Source organism: Sitophilus oryzae, unplaced genomic scaffold (assembly GCF_002938485.1).
Source record: "Sitophilus oryzae breed Bouriz unplaced genomic scaffold, Soryzae_2.0 scaffold_1492_pilon_pilon, whole genome shotgun sequence".
Taxonomy (NCBI): domain Eukaryota; kingdom Metazoa; phylum Arthropoda; class Insecta; order Coleoptera; family Curculionidae; genus Sitophilus; species Sitophilus oryzae.
The window spans coordinates 448,716-466,560 of record NW_022146161.1 but is presented as its reverse complement, the minus strand read 5'-3'; the positions used below and the strand labels follow the sequence as shown (position 1 = coordinate 466,560).

General features: G+C 32.5%; 1 protein-coding gene across 1 annotated transcript in view; it reads right to left on the bottom strand.

The window, feature by feature from the left end:
* Nucleotides 1-17,845, bottom strand: part of LOC115877436 (neurotrimin-like) — a 211,076-nt gene that overhangs the window by 128,327 nt on the left and 64,904 nt on the right. The window contains exon 2 of the mRNA XM_030893590.1: nt 6,566-6,663. Coding sequence (XP_030749450.1) covers nt 6,566-6,663 — 98 coding nt within the window. The remainder of the gene's footprint in view (nt 1-6,565; nt 6,664-17,845) is intronic.

Here is a 17,845-nt window from a genome sequence, read left to right as displayed (position 1 = left end):
TCGGCGAGAATCGGCCGTGATTTATAACGCTGCGGTCTTCGAAAAGTTAATGTCGCAGAATGGGAAATCCGAACGAAAAGTCCAAGAATAGATCAAGGAAAAAAAAGTTAAAACTATTTTTAAATTCTTTTCTACTTCTATATTATAGTATCTGGAAGCGCTTTAAAATGTCTCCAAACATGTTTGGAATATTCATAATATGTTGTGTTGTGGTTCACACTTTTCTTCTAATACCGTGGCGTCTTTCATATGCCGCGGATGCTCCAAGAAGAACGACAGTTTGTATTGAAATGAAATTTTGTGAGCATATGTCGGTTAATTCAGAACACTTTTTAAAAAGTGTTTCTACAGGATGTCCCCAAAAAAAGTTACAAATTAAAGTTGTGTTTTTTGTAATGGAACACCCTATATATTAATTGATTGGAAGAAAAATAAAAGTGAGTTTTATAAGAGAAGTATATGACTAAAATGTAAGGTTTTTGACATATTTAACATTTTCTAAAAATAAAGAAAACATTTAAATTATAAAAAAAGCTACCTAAATTGGAATTTACCCGGTATAGCTTAATATGTGGTTAAATTAACTATTGTACTCTAAACCAAATTAAAACTTGATCCAAAAAGCTATACAGGGTGAGACAAAATTAATATTGAATATTGGTCACCTTTAAAACCATGTTACTCTTTTATTTTAAATGGAACAGCCAGTAAATTATTTCGATTTTTAATGGAGAATTAATGTTTCTTCGAAATATTATTAAGGTTGCTTACTCCTCAAACAAAGATTTTCATTTACATGATTTGGTCTGAGTAGATCTTTGTTATTTGATAAAATCTAGATGGCTGTAATATGTCTAACGTTACTTTAACATAGTTGTCGAATTAGTCCAACTTTAATAACTAGTTTCATCAATTTGTGTCAGATAAAATAAAAAAAATTCTCAGAAATTTGCCGAAATTGCAAACTTATCAGAGAGAATTGATATGATCCTATTAGTTGGTGAATGCAGTGTGCATTCAGCAATTAATAGAATACTTAAATGCTCCTGATTTTATCTAGTCTGTTTTTTTTAATGGGGATATGTTAACTCGACCAACTATTGTCGACAACATGAGAGAAATTACTGTAGTTGCTTTTTGAGGTAGAACTCCACATATGCCTTTTAAAGTGAAAAGATCCTTTTGAAAAGACAATCATTTTATGCAGTTAACAGGAGATGAAGCATTTTGGGAATTTGATTTCATCTAGCTAATTTTTGTCACATAATTATAGGGTTATATCTAGTTTTAATTCTGTAATAATTAAAATATGTTTTAAACGTGTATCTTTTTATCACCGTTGAGTATTTTACTCTACAATCTTTAATTTTTGTTAAATTAACAAAAGGTACTTATATCACACAGCCACCTAGATTTTTTTAAATAATAAAGATCTACTGACCCAAAATCATAAAAATTTAAATATCTGGAAAAATCTTTGTCTGGGAGGTAGGCAACCTCAATAATATTTTGAAGATATATAAATTCCCCATTGAAGACCGGAAAAATATACTAGATGTTCCATTTAAAATAAAGGAGTAACTTGCTTTTAAAGGTGACTAAAATTCCATATTAATTTTGTCTCACCCTGTACAACGTTTCGGGTCAAATTTCAATTTGGTTTAACATACAGTGGTTACTGTAATTAAATATCAGGCTATACAAGGTCAACTAAAATTTAGGTAGCTGTTATCGAAATTTAAAATTTACTCTTCATTTTCACAAAATGTGAAATATGTCAAAATCCTTAGTTTTTACGTATATGCTTCTTTAATAAAACTCACCTTTATTTTTTTCGTAGGATCCGAAAATGAATTAATATATAGGGTGTTCTATTAGAAAAAACACAACTTTGAGGTGTAACTTTTTTTTGGGGACACCCTCTATAATTCTATATATTTTTATAAAATGCTTTCAGTTAATCTACATATGCTGGCAAAATTTCATTTCGATATAAACTACCACGTCGCCATCCTGTACATACTCATCTAAATCTGCACCCCAGAAGCAAACTATGTTAGGTCACAAACGTTATTTGCTAATTACTCGGATATTTTTCAAACTATGATGGTATATGGACACATTTGGTATATGAACCACTTATTTTGAACTTAAATGAAATGCAAAACAGTTTTAAATAAATTACCAACACAATTACAAATACCAACCTTTTTTTTGAGTGACTTGACAATTTGTATATCAAAAAAAATATTTACAGGACTAAACTTATAGTAAGTCCCTATTTATGCCAAATTGAATAAAGCTAAACCTTAACAAAGTCGATATAAACGTATATCACTGATATAGGAAAACATTTAACAGAAAGTTGTGAAACAGGTATGTATGTTGCAATTTGGAACCAATTTACCATCTTTTTATTAAATTTAAATTTACTACCCTGTAATAACAAAACTGTCCAAATCAATTTTCGTCACTATGGACCCGTGGACATAACATACTAAACTAACAAAAGATGTTTGAACCAAACTGCGTTTACGTGACTTAACCTCATTTAGCCCATGGATGACAGGAGCCCAGGAATGATAGAGGATAGACCAACTCCGAGTTAATTTAATTTTAAATCGGCTTTTAGAAATATAAATGGCCAAATAACATCAAAACAATCTATCTAAAATTTGAGAGTTAGCTAGGATTATAATATTCTTAAGATTAAATAAATATTATTTTGATATGAAAAGTTACAATTCCACAAAACGCGTAATTTAAAAAGCTTCAGAGTAACTGATAAATTAATGTATGCATTTAGGTCAAAAAGACAGTTAGTAGAGATAAGACAAAGCAATTGAAGCTTCTAAGTGTATTGACGGCAAAATAATAGAGAAATAAATGACAAAGACTTTAGTAACATTTCCTGTTCCCTTATCAGAAACGAAAAAGCAGCAGTAACTGAGATTTCAGCTCGCATGAAAAATGTAAAAAACGATCTTATTTGCATGCTAAAAGACTTTTCTATTCTAATGTCAGTTTATTTCTCAGCGTATCAAGGTAAAATATATATTTTTAGAAAGGAAATATCCTGTAATCTGTTCCCCGGTAAATTAAATGACGGGTATTTTTTGTTATTTCGCCGATGAGACGTCAGTGACGTTAAGTGATTTCAGCAATCAATCATGCCAAAACAATCAGACAAAGTGCTTTTTATGTTTCTTCGGGTTTAAGTTATTCGTCAATCAATTCTGGATTGTCTCTAAATATAAAAATGATTTGACTTGAAACAATAAAGGATCGTAAAAATAAATTGAATTTTATTTTATTCGAATTGCCTGTTTTATATTTTTATATTTTATTATAGATGTAACATCTTAAAATTTTTCTTCTTTTACTTATTTAAGGTCTAGTCGATCAGTTCATTTTAAGGTTGCCTCTGTAGGGGTTCTTGGGCGATGAACTGCCAACTGTCTTTTCATCTTTTTTGAGGTCTTCCCGGCTGTCTCTTATCCATAGGTTTCCCTTCTCTTACCCATACGTTTTACGTATGCAAATCATTGTCTTTCTTTGCCTACCCACCTGTACTACGTCCTGTATTCCACATTGTTGTCTGATATTTGTGTTTATAATTCTGGCTTTCCTAGGCTTTCCCATTATTTCCTCTCGGATTTCTATGCTATATGTCATTATTGGTCTGATGCAGGTCTTATAAATTTTAATATTGTTATCTGTTCGCATGAAGGGGTTCATCCCCACTATTTGCCTCAGACATCCTGACATGGCCGTTGCTCTTTTAATCTGGCTTTTCAGATCTTTCTCTGGATCATGTTAGTGCGGGATATCTATTCCTAGGTATCTGAATAGTGATACTTGCTCAATAATTTTATTTTCTACTACCAGTTTGCATCTTACCGGCTCTTTAGAGAAAGTTAAGCGTTTATTTTTTTCTGTAGAGATAATCATATTTAATTCTCGGCTTACTTGATAGAATTTATCAAACTGTCTCTATATCGTCCTCTGTCTCCGCGATAATGGCTGCATCATCAGCGTAATACACCATGCTAACTCTGTTGTGTCCCATTCGACAACCGATATTCATAGAGGTCACCTTTTCTATAATGATGTCCATTAAGAGATTAAATATGAATGGACTAAGGCTGTCTCCTTCTCTAATGCCTCCTGGTGTTGTTGGTATGTCTCGTGTTAGATCTTAAAATTAAGCAAATTTATTCCAGTAATTCAACTAATTTGATAATATTAGTAATTATGTAAACTTTTACATCAACTCTAAATGTAATTAATATACAGGGTCCGGCAATACTGCGTCGGACATCTGTATCTCCTATAGTAAAAAAAACTAAAGTATGTATTTTAGAATGTATTTCAGGAAAATATTTTAACTTGAGGCGACATGACAGTTCAAAAAATTGTTAGTGGATCTCTATGATTTTTTTAAGTGAAACACCCTGTATATTATTCAATTTTTGGCTTTCTCTCTGATCGCTGTACATAATCCTATATTATTTAACAGTTCATCGAGTTCCGCAAGGCATACATTTCAACGATTTGCAAAATCTTCAACTTTCAGTAGAAACATCCTCACTTTTTCAATGGGAAGGGACAGTACCGCAATGAAAAAGGGGTTTTTTATTCTCTGAGGCTTGTTTTTGGAATGCGATTGAATTCTGAGTTTATAAACATTTATCATAAATGATAGATAATTCTTCGACCAATTTATTTCTGCCACTTCAGATCAGGTACTTTGTTCTTGTGACTTGTGTTGAGTTTTTCACACGTTAAACTTTTTAAGATTTATGGTGTACTCACTTGCAGAAAAAGTGGAAATAATCGAACTTTATTTTAAAAATAATGAATGTAGCAATCGGGTTCCGCAGATATTCAATGAATGCCATCCTGAAAAACACCTTTATGGCAAAATTGTTCGCGAGTTAGTAGCAAAATTTCGCGAAACTGGTTCCGTTATGAATAAAAAGAGGCAAGGAAAATTTACTACAGGAAAACCCTGTAGTAAATGAAGCTATGGAGGTGTTCGTATTGGGCCAAGTTGCCATGGATAGTACGCTGAGTACAAGAAAATTAGCCGGCGTGAATCGTACCAGTGTACCAGTGTCCAAAGGATATTAAAAAAAACACAAGTTCCACCCGTACAAAATTCAGTTGTTACAAGAACTTAATGAAGACGATTTTGATCGTCGCTTGCAATTTTGTGAAACTGTGAGTGAACGAGTGGCGAATGATAATAATTTCCTATTTAATGTGTGTTTTTCGGATGAGTGTACTTTCTTTTTGAACGGTGTAGTTAATCGGCATAACTGTCGGTACTGGGCTGAGTGTTTTTTCACGAGGTGCACACACAAAACCCTCAGAAATTGATCGTGTGAGCTGGTATTTTTGGAAATTCTATTTTGGGTCAGTTTAACGATATTACGATCAAATTCGTCTTCGTTAAGCTCTTGTACCAACTAAATTTTGTACGCGTGGAACTTGTGTTGTTTTAATATTCTTTGGACACTTGTACGATTCACGCCGGTCTCATTAGCTAATTTTCTTGGACTCAGCGTACTATCCATGGCAACCCGGCCCAATAAGAATAACTTCATAGCTTCATTTACTACAGAATTTTTCCTTGTTGCCTCTTTTTATTCATAACGGAACCAGTTTCGCGAAATTTTGCTACTAACTCGCGAACAATTTTGCCATAAAGGTGTTTGTCAGGATAGCGTTCATTGAATATGTGCGCAACCCAATACATTCATTATTTTTAAAATAAAGTTCGATCATTTCCACTTTTTCTGCAAGTGAGTACACCATAATTATTAAAAAGTTTAACGATATTGAGAAGAACTTCAATGCACAAATCACAGAACAGCTATCTAGCAACTACCGCACCTGATCGTTCACCCTTGTGGCAAGTGAAAAAATGCGTAAACATCTAGAAATAATAAGAAAAAGCAGCAAATTTGTCGAAGGAACTTTCCCTTATAATTTACTCTGATAAATGTTTAAATAAACTTTTCAAATTTCAATCCTTCATATTTTCTCAATGACTCTACCGATTTTCAAAAACGAAACGGGGAAATATAGAGAATAGAAAGCTCTTTTCATTGCGGCGGTTGAAGATTTTGCAATTTTTTTGGGGGCAAAAGTTGTCCCCCTCACAAACAAAATTGACGTGTTTTTGAATTTTCTGAAAAAAAATTACTTTGGCCGTTTGCCTTGTGGAACGTTTTCGATGGGCCACCCTGTATATATTTCCTTCGGCTACACACCCGCTTTACCCGACCCCTGAGAGCGACCCGAAAGTACAGCGTAATAGACTCTTAAGTACATCTTTCTAAAATCGTTTAAAGTAGACTTTTAAAACTGCGTTTATAATAACATCATAAAATTACCTACTATCTTATTTCTGGAAAGACCAATTTAGCCAAAGTATACGAGAGAATAAGACCTAGTCCGTTAGTTCCACAGCTAATTTGCAAAAGGCTTTCTTATCTGCGTCCCCTCGGAAAATAGGCGCGACTTTCCACAATAAAGAGGGATTTTCCTAATGGCTTACCTTGTAGTTATTTAAATTTTCCACCACGCATTCGAGGGTGGCGTCTCTGCCTAGCGATACGGTGACATTGGTGATTGATTTTACGAAATAAGGACCTTCTGAAAAGAAGACAAACATTTGTTAATTAATAATAATGACTTAAATATACATTTATATTAATTCTATTTTATCATGTTTAATTAAATGTTTAATCTTCACTAATATATAAAATCCTTAAGTGACTGACTCACAGATTAATCAAGTTCCTGCTCAAACCACTCAACGTAAGAAGCTGAATTTTGGCAAACAGGTTGATTCAAGGGTGTAGAGGTTCGATAAGAAGGGATTTTTCGAAATTCCAGTTCCAAGGGGTTGAAACCGCCCCCCAAATATTACAATATTTTTTATTTAAAAAACGGTCAATTTTCCGAAAAAAACGCTTACACACGTATATTTTATTTCGTTTTTTTACATATTTTGAGATTTTTTAAAAATGTATACAGGGTGACTTTAGGGTGTAGAGGTTCGATAAGAAGGGATTTTTCGAAACTCGAATTCTAAGGGGGTGAAACCACCCCTCAAATATTAGAATATTTTTTATTTGAAAACCGGTGAGTTTTTCGGAAAAACTCTTAAACACGTATATTTTATTTTGTTGTTTTCCATACTTTAATTTTTATTTAAAAAATTTATACAGGGTGTTTTATATAACACGACCATGGAGTAATCACGATTCTGCTTAAACTGCTTTACGTTTAAAGCTGATTATTGGCAAACGGATTGACTGTGGGGTCTAGAGGTTCGATAAGGAGGGGTTTCTCCATTTATCCATTACCCCATCTCGAGATAGCGGGGTTACATTGTTTTTTTTACTACCTTTGAATTTTTTACTCCCAACGCCGTGTAAAGTTTCACTTATATAAAAAAAAAACACCCTAAATTCGTCACCACGGCTCTAATATGGCATGAATAACATTACCTCTTATATTCTCTTCACTACCTTTCCAAATACCTGAAGTTAAAGCTCTATATTTCGAATGAGTCGATCCCCGACTCTATACGCTTACCCCTTTATGCCGCTTCACCCCTTTTCTGTACGGCTTTGAGCACAGCAACCGATACGAGTTTGCGGTTAACGTTGTTTACCCTAGCCCTAATATATCTGCAATTCGTCGAGATTGATAGCTATTCGATGTGATGGAAACTTTGAAAGAGACGGCTTTGAGGGCAAAGAGAATGTGAATTCGGATAAAAACAGACGCGGTAGAGTTTAGTGCTTTTATTTTGCTTGGAATTACCGAATATATCGCATTTTTATAACTTTAACTAAACATCATTAAATCAGGTTTATTGATATTAAAAAAAACGACATAAAGTTAATTATAGTTAACCCTTTATAGGGCAGTACTACAAATATATAAGCTCTACTCTGTTTTTTTTTTCTCAGGTAAGATTTCGAACGACGATGACAGAGGAAAAGGATGACGTCCATACCAATCTACTTATTTTACTAAAAAAAGTTTCTAATATTTTTTAAGCAAACTATGGATGGGTTTAAATATAAATCCGTCATTCGTCGTCTCTTGTTTTTAACCAGTTTTATTGGTTTATTTCAAAAATGACAGATCATATTTCAATTTTATTGGTTAGACGGAACGATGATGCCGATGCTTATGAACTCGCTTTATATTTTTGAGGCTTGTCAAAGACTTGCCAAATTATAGCGGGTGTTACATCGTCGGAGGGGACATAGGAAATCCCATGTAAATTTGAATGAGGTCAATTATTGGCTTCCCTAATTATTTTAGAGAATAATTCTATTTAGGTTTATTGAAGAGCACTAAAACCCACATTTAAAAGAATAATTTTAGATATTTTTGATTAGCTTTACGAGTTATCGCCGATTTCTTTTTAAATATTTCTCCTTATGGCCCTGTATTTACTTATGAGCACCAGTCAAGGTAAAAGATAACTGTCAAATGAAGTTGTCATTTCAGAAATTTACCTATTTAGTGCTTTATTATTATTGAAAACTCATTCCTACATCGGAAATCTTAAAGATGTATTTATAAATACAAATTAATATGAATTAAAGTAAAATAAAGTAATCAATTACAAGGTTAATTATAGTATTATTACAATATTCAATAACTTCTTAATTTAGGTACTATTAAATTGTTAGAACTTTAGGATTTAAGAAGATGTTCAAATATTCCTCCATCGACTGCTAGACAATAACCCAGGCGATCATAAAATCCTCTTCTTACATTTGTAACGAAAATTTATTTTCGTGGTGCTTGCCTTCGGATTATTTTATTTTTAAACAACGTTTTTACAGTTTGCAATTTTACTCGCATTGACACTCGCTTTCCCGTACCGTACTTTTCCCCGATTCGATGTTGTGCGTCGGGATACTAGAATTAGATAAACGTTCAATTCGTTAATCAATTATTTATAATAATTATCGTATATATATCGTTAATCAATTATCATAATCAATTAATATAATTAATTTATTTAAAATATATTTTTTATCGTTCTTTAATAATTCTCAATGGTACTTAGCAAAGTTGAACTTATTATTTGGATTTTAATATGTTTTTGTTCAACGATTATAAATTAAGTTGCTCTTTTCATGGATCGTGCCATCCATCACGAGAATCCATGGAGTACCAAATTACTCCAAATGGTACGCTTATGGGTACGCTCTACAAAATATTGGAGACTGTAAAACACCGTAGATTGTTTTAGGCAATTCATAATACAATAGTTGCAATTTTTAGTTGCCTACCTACTGTTTGAGATTCATTTGTTTATTTTTAACAGAGGTTAAGTGAATTTTCCTTGTTATCAGTGCTAATTGATTAAGATGCAATTGTTTCCTTGATTTTTAAGGTATGTAAGGAGTCGTTAAGTATTATTTTTATTAGTAGTTGAAATTTTATCGAGAATTAGTTTAACAACGCATGACTATTTTCAATTTGATTTTAATGTCAAAATTTGCGGGAGAAGGGGTATTGTTTACTATAAAACTAAAAATTTTAAAATTTTGCTTTCTTCTCTTCTCATCTCTGCTTTGGTCATGGTCATTTGGTCATTATTCCAATCTTTTTGATATTATTTTTTGAAGACTGCACACTGAAGGTACGATTTTAGATAATTTTACTAAGGTTCTATTCAACAATTTTATTTTCAGCAATTATTTCATTACTTTTTAGTAGCCTTAATATAACTACCTATTGTTTTTTTCATTTGTTTTTTTTATATCATATAGCTACAGTTTTTTTCTCATAAGAGCACGTGCTTAGACTTATCGTAAGATAGTTACTCTACTATCTTCCCGAGTTATTAATAACTAATTATTTTATTTCTTTTTCTACCTATATATAATATACGGAGACGCCACAACGTGGAACAGGAACCCACAGACAGGTGTTCGATACAGAGTCAGGCTGTCCGAGAGAACCAACTGCTGCACGAGTACGATCAGGAATATCCCAGGAAAAGCAGGCCTTTGGTAAGTAAAGCTTTTATAATTTCATTATTAACAACTATAGTCATCTTTGAAAAACTTTACTTGCCAGAGGGTGGCTTCTCCATACCTGGACCCTGTGGTGGTTATTTTCTCGTTTGACTCCTCGACAGATAAGATTTTTCTAATTTTTTTTCTCGCCTTATCTGTCGATTCATTTCTTATTAATAATATTTTTTTGTTATAATTTAAATAATCGTCTCTTCGTATTGCATTTTTTTTGGATTTTGTTTTTTAGCACGTGCAAAGTAATAAATAATTGGCTGATAGAACCACGTTTTTTTAATTTATCTTATAAAATCGTACCTGTAGTGTGGTAGTGGTCTTGCTTTTTTTATTAAATTGATTTCACATTTTTTTGAGAGAGAGACAGAGAGAGATATACATTTTATCTTTGCCTATTTTTTTTAAATAATTTGGACAATACTCAATTCTATTTTCATTTAAGCTGTTATAGCCAGATTTCATAATTTATTCAATTAAATTAAAATTTTATTAAATTTAATTATTAATACCTATTAAATTTTTAAGTTTGATAGTAGAATTTTGTCTATTATTCATAATTTTCTATTGGTTGGCTTTTAGAGAAGACTAACAATTTATTGATTAAATACCAATTTGTTTTTGATGCCTTTCGGCTTTTGTATTAAAATTGATCAATTTTAATTTTAATTTTAAAGCTAGCTTTAATTTTAATTCTTATTAGTAGTAATTAAATTTGATTTAAATATTGTTAAAGTAAATAACTATACCTTTGATCTAAATGTTGATTTACTGTCATTGTACATTTTATTGGCCACAAACCGTCAGTCGACTTGGTACTGTAGAACACTACCACATAACTGGGTGCTTAATCATTGTTTGGAATAGCATACTGCTGTGTATTATCTTCTAGCAATTACTTAAATTAAAAATATTCTTGCATGAATAAAGACTTCTTATAATTTATAACACTGATATAACAACCAATTATTATTATCACATAGATGTCAATTTATTTTATCATCCAAATACATTATAACGTTTTTTGAGATTATCCCAAAACAACGATAATATTAAAAAATCCTTCGTTCAGAAACTTCAAAGTTTACAAGGCACACAAAGCCGTTTGCTAAAATCTCGCTAATTATTAATTAACAAGACCAAGTGTCAATTAAGTCAAAGTTAAAACCTTCAAATCTCCCAGATCTCAACGAAAGCCAGCCCCAACTTCGCCAAATTTCTACAAATCGTCCCTGTCCCTCGCTTCAACTTCGCTTTGTCCTAATCCCACAGTCACAGATTAATCTTAATTCCGTTATAATAAGCACATTCGCTTGCTTGCCGATTGGTTGGTAAGTATAGAGATAAATGGAGAATAGCGTATGTACAGGGTGTCCCACTATCGTGTGTTTTATGGGATTTTCCGTTAATGGGTAGAGAGACAAAGATGCGGTTTTCACATCATTTTGCTATTTTTTTGTAAAACTAAAGATGCTATAAACAGATTATTGTCCTAGCCTTTTTGTTTCCTGAAATATATTCTATCATCATCATCTTTATTTTCAGCTTATGGTGTAGTCTGCCTCACATCTTCTTCTTTCTTTCTCAGCCTGGTTCCATCCAGTGTTGGATATAGGCCTGTTCTAGGTTTTCCCATGCTTCGCGATCTCTAGCCAATCTTATCCATTGTCTTCCCGCCACTGCCCTGACGTCATCGACCCATCTCTTTTTTGGTCGGCCCACACTTCTTGTTGTTCCCCTAGGTCTCCATAGGATTATTTTTTGTTCCTGTCTTGCCACATGTCCTATCCATTGCCACTTCAGACTTGCCACTCTTTTGACGACATCTATTAATTTTGTTTTTTGACGTATGTGGGTATTCCGTATTTTTTCCCTAATGGTGACTCCCAACATGATTCTTTCCATGGCTCTTTGTGCTACTCGTAGTTGTTCTGCTGTTTTTCGAATAATTGCCATAGTCTCTGTGTTATTTTAAATGAAACAAACAGTATATTATTTCGATATTCAATGGGGAATTCACGTCTCTTCAAAGTACTATTAGGGTTGCCTACACCTCAATCAAAGATTTTTCTAGATATTTTCATTTTTATGATTTTGCATCAGTAGATCTTTATTATTTGATAAAATCTAGGTAGCTATAGTGATATACCTTTTGTTAATTTAACAAAAATTAAAGGATGTCTGATTACAGAATTAAAACTACATATAAGCGTATAATTATGACACAAAAATTAGCTAGATTTGATCAAATAAAGTAACCTAGATTTTATCAAGTAATAAAAATAGAAAGAATAAGATAATAAAGAATAAGTTGCAAAATAAAAACACTAAATCACCACAATACACCAAAACACTTTTACTTTTACACTGGACGCGCGTTTCGCTAACCATGTTAGCATCATCAGCAGATGATTATAAACTAAATAGAATAGAATAGTTGTACCTGATGCAATATCATAAAAGTAAAAATATCTAGGAAAATCTTTGTCTGAGGGTTGGCAACATTAATAGTATATTCATTTTAATAGATATCATAGTACCTACGTATCACTGAATCGAAAGCTCAAAGAGACGAAGGCTTATAAGTAGCGGATAAATTGGAAAAATATTTTATGAGTACCTTTTCATTTCGATAGTTGTACACTTTTTTTTCGGTGCACTATTTTTAATACTTGGAGTATATTCATACTTCTGTTTCGATCTTGCTGGAAGCAATCCAGAAATGGCTCTGAATGCCTCTTCTTCAATGTCAGAGCGAATATTTTCCGAATCGTTCATTTTTTAAACTAGTGACATCAATATTATTTACTGTCATATTGACATTGCCATGCATGGTGTTATTTGAACAAAGGTACTAAGGTAATTGATTTTTAGGATAGGTATATAGTTAAGTACAAACCTTGTTAATGTTCATTGTGTGTTTTTATAGTTAGACGTAGATAAAATATTGTACAATACACGCGAGTTAACTCCATTAAGATACTCGTTGTGCAACTTTCACTCGCGTATCTTAATGATCCTGTTATTAACTTGTATCGTAAATATCTATTACTAAACAGTGCGAAATAAAGGTAAAGTTATTTATCGAAAATATCAGTTGTAAAACATAGACCCGCCGGAAGAAAACATAGAAATGTGGCCGGCCGTAGCTCCAGCGTTAGTGTGTCGATCTGCGGAGTGGAAGGTACTGGATTCGATCCCCAGCCAGTACGGTCGCTTTATTTATTTAAATAAAAATATCTATTTATCTAAGGAGAGCGACCAACGAGCCGCCACCTCAAGCAAGGCAATGGCAAATCACCTTGAGTATATTTGCCTTGTACAGCCTCTCAAATAGGGCCGTTCGGATTCGGCAATAAACTGTAGGTCCCGTGTATACTTGTGAAACACTGATAACACATCACAAGTACATGCGAGAGGTAGCCGGCGCTCTATATAGAGTATGGCACTGTAAGAAAACATAGAGCCGTTGTTCCTTAACCTAAATATCTTCTGTTTCCGCACACCAGAACGCCGAACGCTAAAAAAGAAGTGAAAACATGCAAAGGAGGCTAATCAGCTGCCTGGCTGGTTCGTCAAGCAAACCAATTCTAGGCAACTTCGGCCTTTGCCTCGCCACCCGTAATGAATATTAATCAACTTCATTCAAATCGAACTGGAACAAGAATTCGGTATTCGGTCCGCGTGTACCGACTGATTCCGGATTAATCCCGGATTATGGGGACGATTTTGTCAAGTCGCTATGGCGCGGCGGGAGATTGCCTCCTTCTTACCCCCTGTACAACTCTGACCCGTTCAGAGTGAAAATAAAAAACTGCTTAAGTAGTAGCAGTAAAATAAACTATTAAAGCACAGTTTTGCTCAGGCATCTGTAGAACTTAACAAATTAAAAAATAATCATACAGAAAGTTTAAGGCTTTTTGGTAGCTTAAAATAACAGGTTTCTGTTATTTTTTTGACTTTAATATTAAACATCTGAAATAGCGTACGCATTGTCCAAATTATAGTAAAATCATATAAATCTTCATATTTATTTCTTAATAAAAAATAGTGTACTTAAAATATAAAATTTATAAGCAAATTGAACTCTGTTTCAATTTTTAGAATATGTTTAGTATAATATTATTAATATTATTACAGTTTGGGGTTGGAACCTTTGGTGTTACACAGCAAAATAAAACACTAAATCACCACAATACACCAAAACACTTTTACTTTTACACTGGACGCGCGTTTCGCTAACCATGTTAGCAATTAAACTAGTTTAATTTTTGTATTGTATATTTTTGTATTGTGTATTATTGTTGTATTTAAAGTATTTCAAAATTTTTAACGGTTTCGCAGATATTTGCAGTTTTATATTTCATATGGCATTTTCTACAGTAAATTTTTATCAAAGCCACCCAATGATTTTTCTCTCGTATTTTACGATTGAAAGCGCCATATGAAATAATACTGCGTGTATCTGCGAAACTGTTAAAAATTTTGAAATGCTCTAAATACAAAAAAATGTTTATTTTTTAACTCTCCATCTAATAAACAAATAATATACAGGGTGTTCCATTTAAAAAAACAAAGAAAAAATATTTTATATTTTAGAAAGTTTGGCGTAGAATATCGAACATTCTGTATGATTTACGATGACCATATTTATAGGAAAGTAAGAACAGACCATCTAAAGTAAATACCTAATATAGTTTTGATTTCAGAATAGTTCTTGTATTTTTAATAATTTTTTTAAGAAGGGCTGAAAAATATGTGTATGTATTTTTAATAATTTTTTTAAGAAGGGCTGAAAAATATGTATTTTTGATTTATTTTTTAATATCTCTGAAACTATCGAAATATATTTATTCATATCTTAGGGTTATGTAAAGTGATCTGAAAGGAATCCAAAAATGCAATAATATACAGGGTGTTCCGTTTAAAAAAAATCATCCAAGTCCACTCACACTTTTTTGAGCCACCCTATAGAAGTTAAAATGTTTTCCTGAAATACATCCTGGTACATACTTTAGGTTTGCACTTAAACAAAATTCTCAAGTTTTTTATTCTAGGAGCTACAGATGCCCGACGCACTATTGCCGGACCCTGTATTTGCCATGCATTATTGATGCCAAAAAATATATCCAGAAATTCTACAAAATAAAACCTCTTTCAAACTATTGAAATAAATTCAGACTGTCGATATGTTTTAGAAAAGGCAAAATACCCTTTAGTTATATTTTTTGCAAATATATGTATTAAAAATTAACTAATTATATTCTAACGCCACCGTACACCGTGATCGACCCACGCAGGCGAAAAAGCTATTATTCTCCAACTCCCCTGATCTCGACAGCTGTCCGTTATCCACGTAACAGGTTAAAAACAATGTATCTAAAATAACTGCTTATTTTCTTTACGTTATTCTCCAACTTTACTGCTGCTGCGTTACTTTCCCACTCCGGTTATTTCCACTGCCACGCATTAAGCTTGATTTTCATACATCCGTTGTCCGACGATACGATGATACGATATTAATTTTATTGGTTGAATTTAAAGACTTCGATTGGTTAGAAACGGTTAACCAATCGAAGCCTTCAAATACAATCAATGAAATTAATATCGTATCAACGTATCGTCGGACAACGGATGCATGAAAATCAAGCTTTATGCTTGCAACCATATACATATAACTAAATATACTCAGTTTTCCCTATTTAACCCCGTGTGCTTTTTCCGTGCCGTAAGAAAAAGACAACATAACTCAGCTCCATATTAATGCTGCATAAGTCTATTTCACCCGGATATCGATTGAACTGTGATTGCGCCAAACTCCGATTGATTGTTGTTTTAGTTCTGTTTGTATTACTTTTTATTTGTGCGCGTAAAAGAGTGATTTTGTTTAGTTTATTGTTTCCAACTATCTTTTGATACTTTTCCAACTCCATGATAATGTGTATAAATAATAAAAATGTAAGTTAAATTGAAGCTTAGGTGAAATGTCAGTCAACTACTTCTCTTTAAAAACACCGACCAACGACCAATGAAAACTTCTTCAGGTAAGGCATGCGCAGTTAAATTAATATCCGGGTGAAATAGACTTATGCAGAATTCTGTATTTCTCTTTCACTATTTGGGCTTCACTTTTTAGAAATTAGGCTGAGTATATTTAGTTATATGTATATGCTCGCAACTGGTTAATAAAAGCTGCGTAATTTATATACTGATATTTTTAAGTTGTTACTGCACGTAACTTTTGCTTTAGCTGCAACTTTTGCTTTTTTAAATAATATCGATAGGGTTGAATTTAAACTAACAAAGGTGTCAGCAATTTGACAACAAAAAGGAAACAAATAATATTTTTGCTCCCCATGTGTAATATCAAATCAGTTTATTTAGACAGATCGAATATATCGACTTTCGTTAACTTAAAAGCAAAATTTCAACTTTGAAAATGTTTAATTCATGATATTACCAATGCTGATTATGCGATCACATTTTGTCAATTTTACACATGTTTTAGTTTTTTATCTCAAAAACTATTAGAGATAGGTATAGGTTAGTAAAATAGAACGATTATAAGATATAAAAGTAGTTTCAAAAAATGTAATAATATACTGGATGTCACATTTACAATAAGAAAGATGCTACCACTTTTCAAATGATGCAGCAACACTATAACGCTGAAAATAATTTAGACATAATATACAGCAGCTCCCTTTATGCAAAAATCCATCCTCCATAAAAGTTTAACGTGTCATGACGTAAATCATCACCCTGTATTATATACCAGTGCAACAAAACTAAAATAAACCGTAAAACAAATAATAAAAATCATCCTATAAAATAAACTCATTCAATTTAGTTGCAAATCACGTGAAAATACGCTCAAACGCGAATAATAATTCGGTTACATATAAACTGCATTAACGACATATACGTGCAGGAAATTGAAGCATCTGTCTTTATTAGTCTGAGGCCTCTGCCGAGTCGATCCCGAATTTCGGCTTTTAATTTGTGACGTTGCTGCTCAGTCATTAGCCGAATTTATGCTTGGCTGAGGTTGAGACGCGATAGAATATAGAGCGCGGAGCATGATGTGTATGTACGAAGGTTGTATCAAATGGAAACTTTGCACCGGATTGCTTAATACTAAATAGGTTTATTTAGAATTTGGTAGACAGTTAATTTATATTCTTTTGGAGGTTTCTAAATCTCAGTTTAAATACAATTAAAATGGGAATTAAATCAATGTCTTCACTTACTGATATTGTTTTTAATTTTGAAGTATATATTAATCTAAATAAAACTACTGAGATTTTACAGGATGAGTTACCACTGCGAACGGCAGCCCTTCATCGGAGAGCAGTCGTGGATAAGGCATCTCACCAGAGAGAAAACCAATCAATAACAATAAACAAAAAAATACAGATATTGGGCGCCAGGCATGTACAGAGAAAGAAAACACAGTTGTATATTACTTAAAACCAATGACTATATTTATTCATTATGTTCTCCGCTGGTACATGACATTATAGAGTTCTAATAAATATATAGTGGTTATATGTAAAAAAAATGGTGTTAAGAGTTGTACTAAATATCTATGAAAGTAATACCAATTAATAATACCAGTAATTACAAGACTTAATGTGATGAAACCTAAGGTCCAGATCATATTTTAAACATCAAACCGACATGAATGTTCTCAACAATCCAACCACCAAACACAGTCTGTACGATATTACTTAAAATGTACGTTATTGTTTAAGACTGAAAATGTT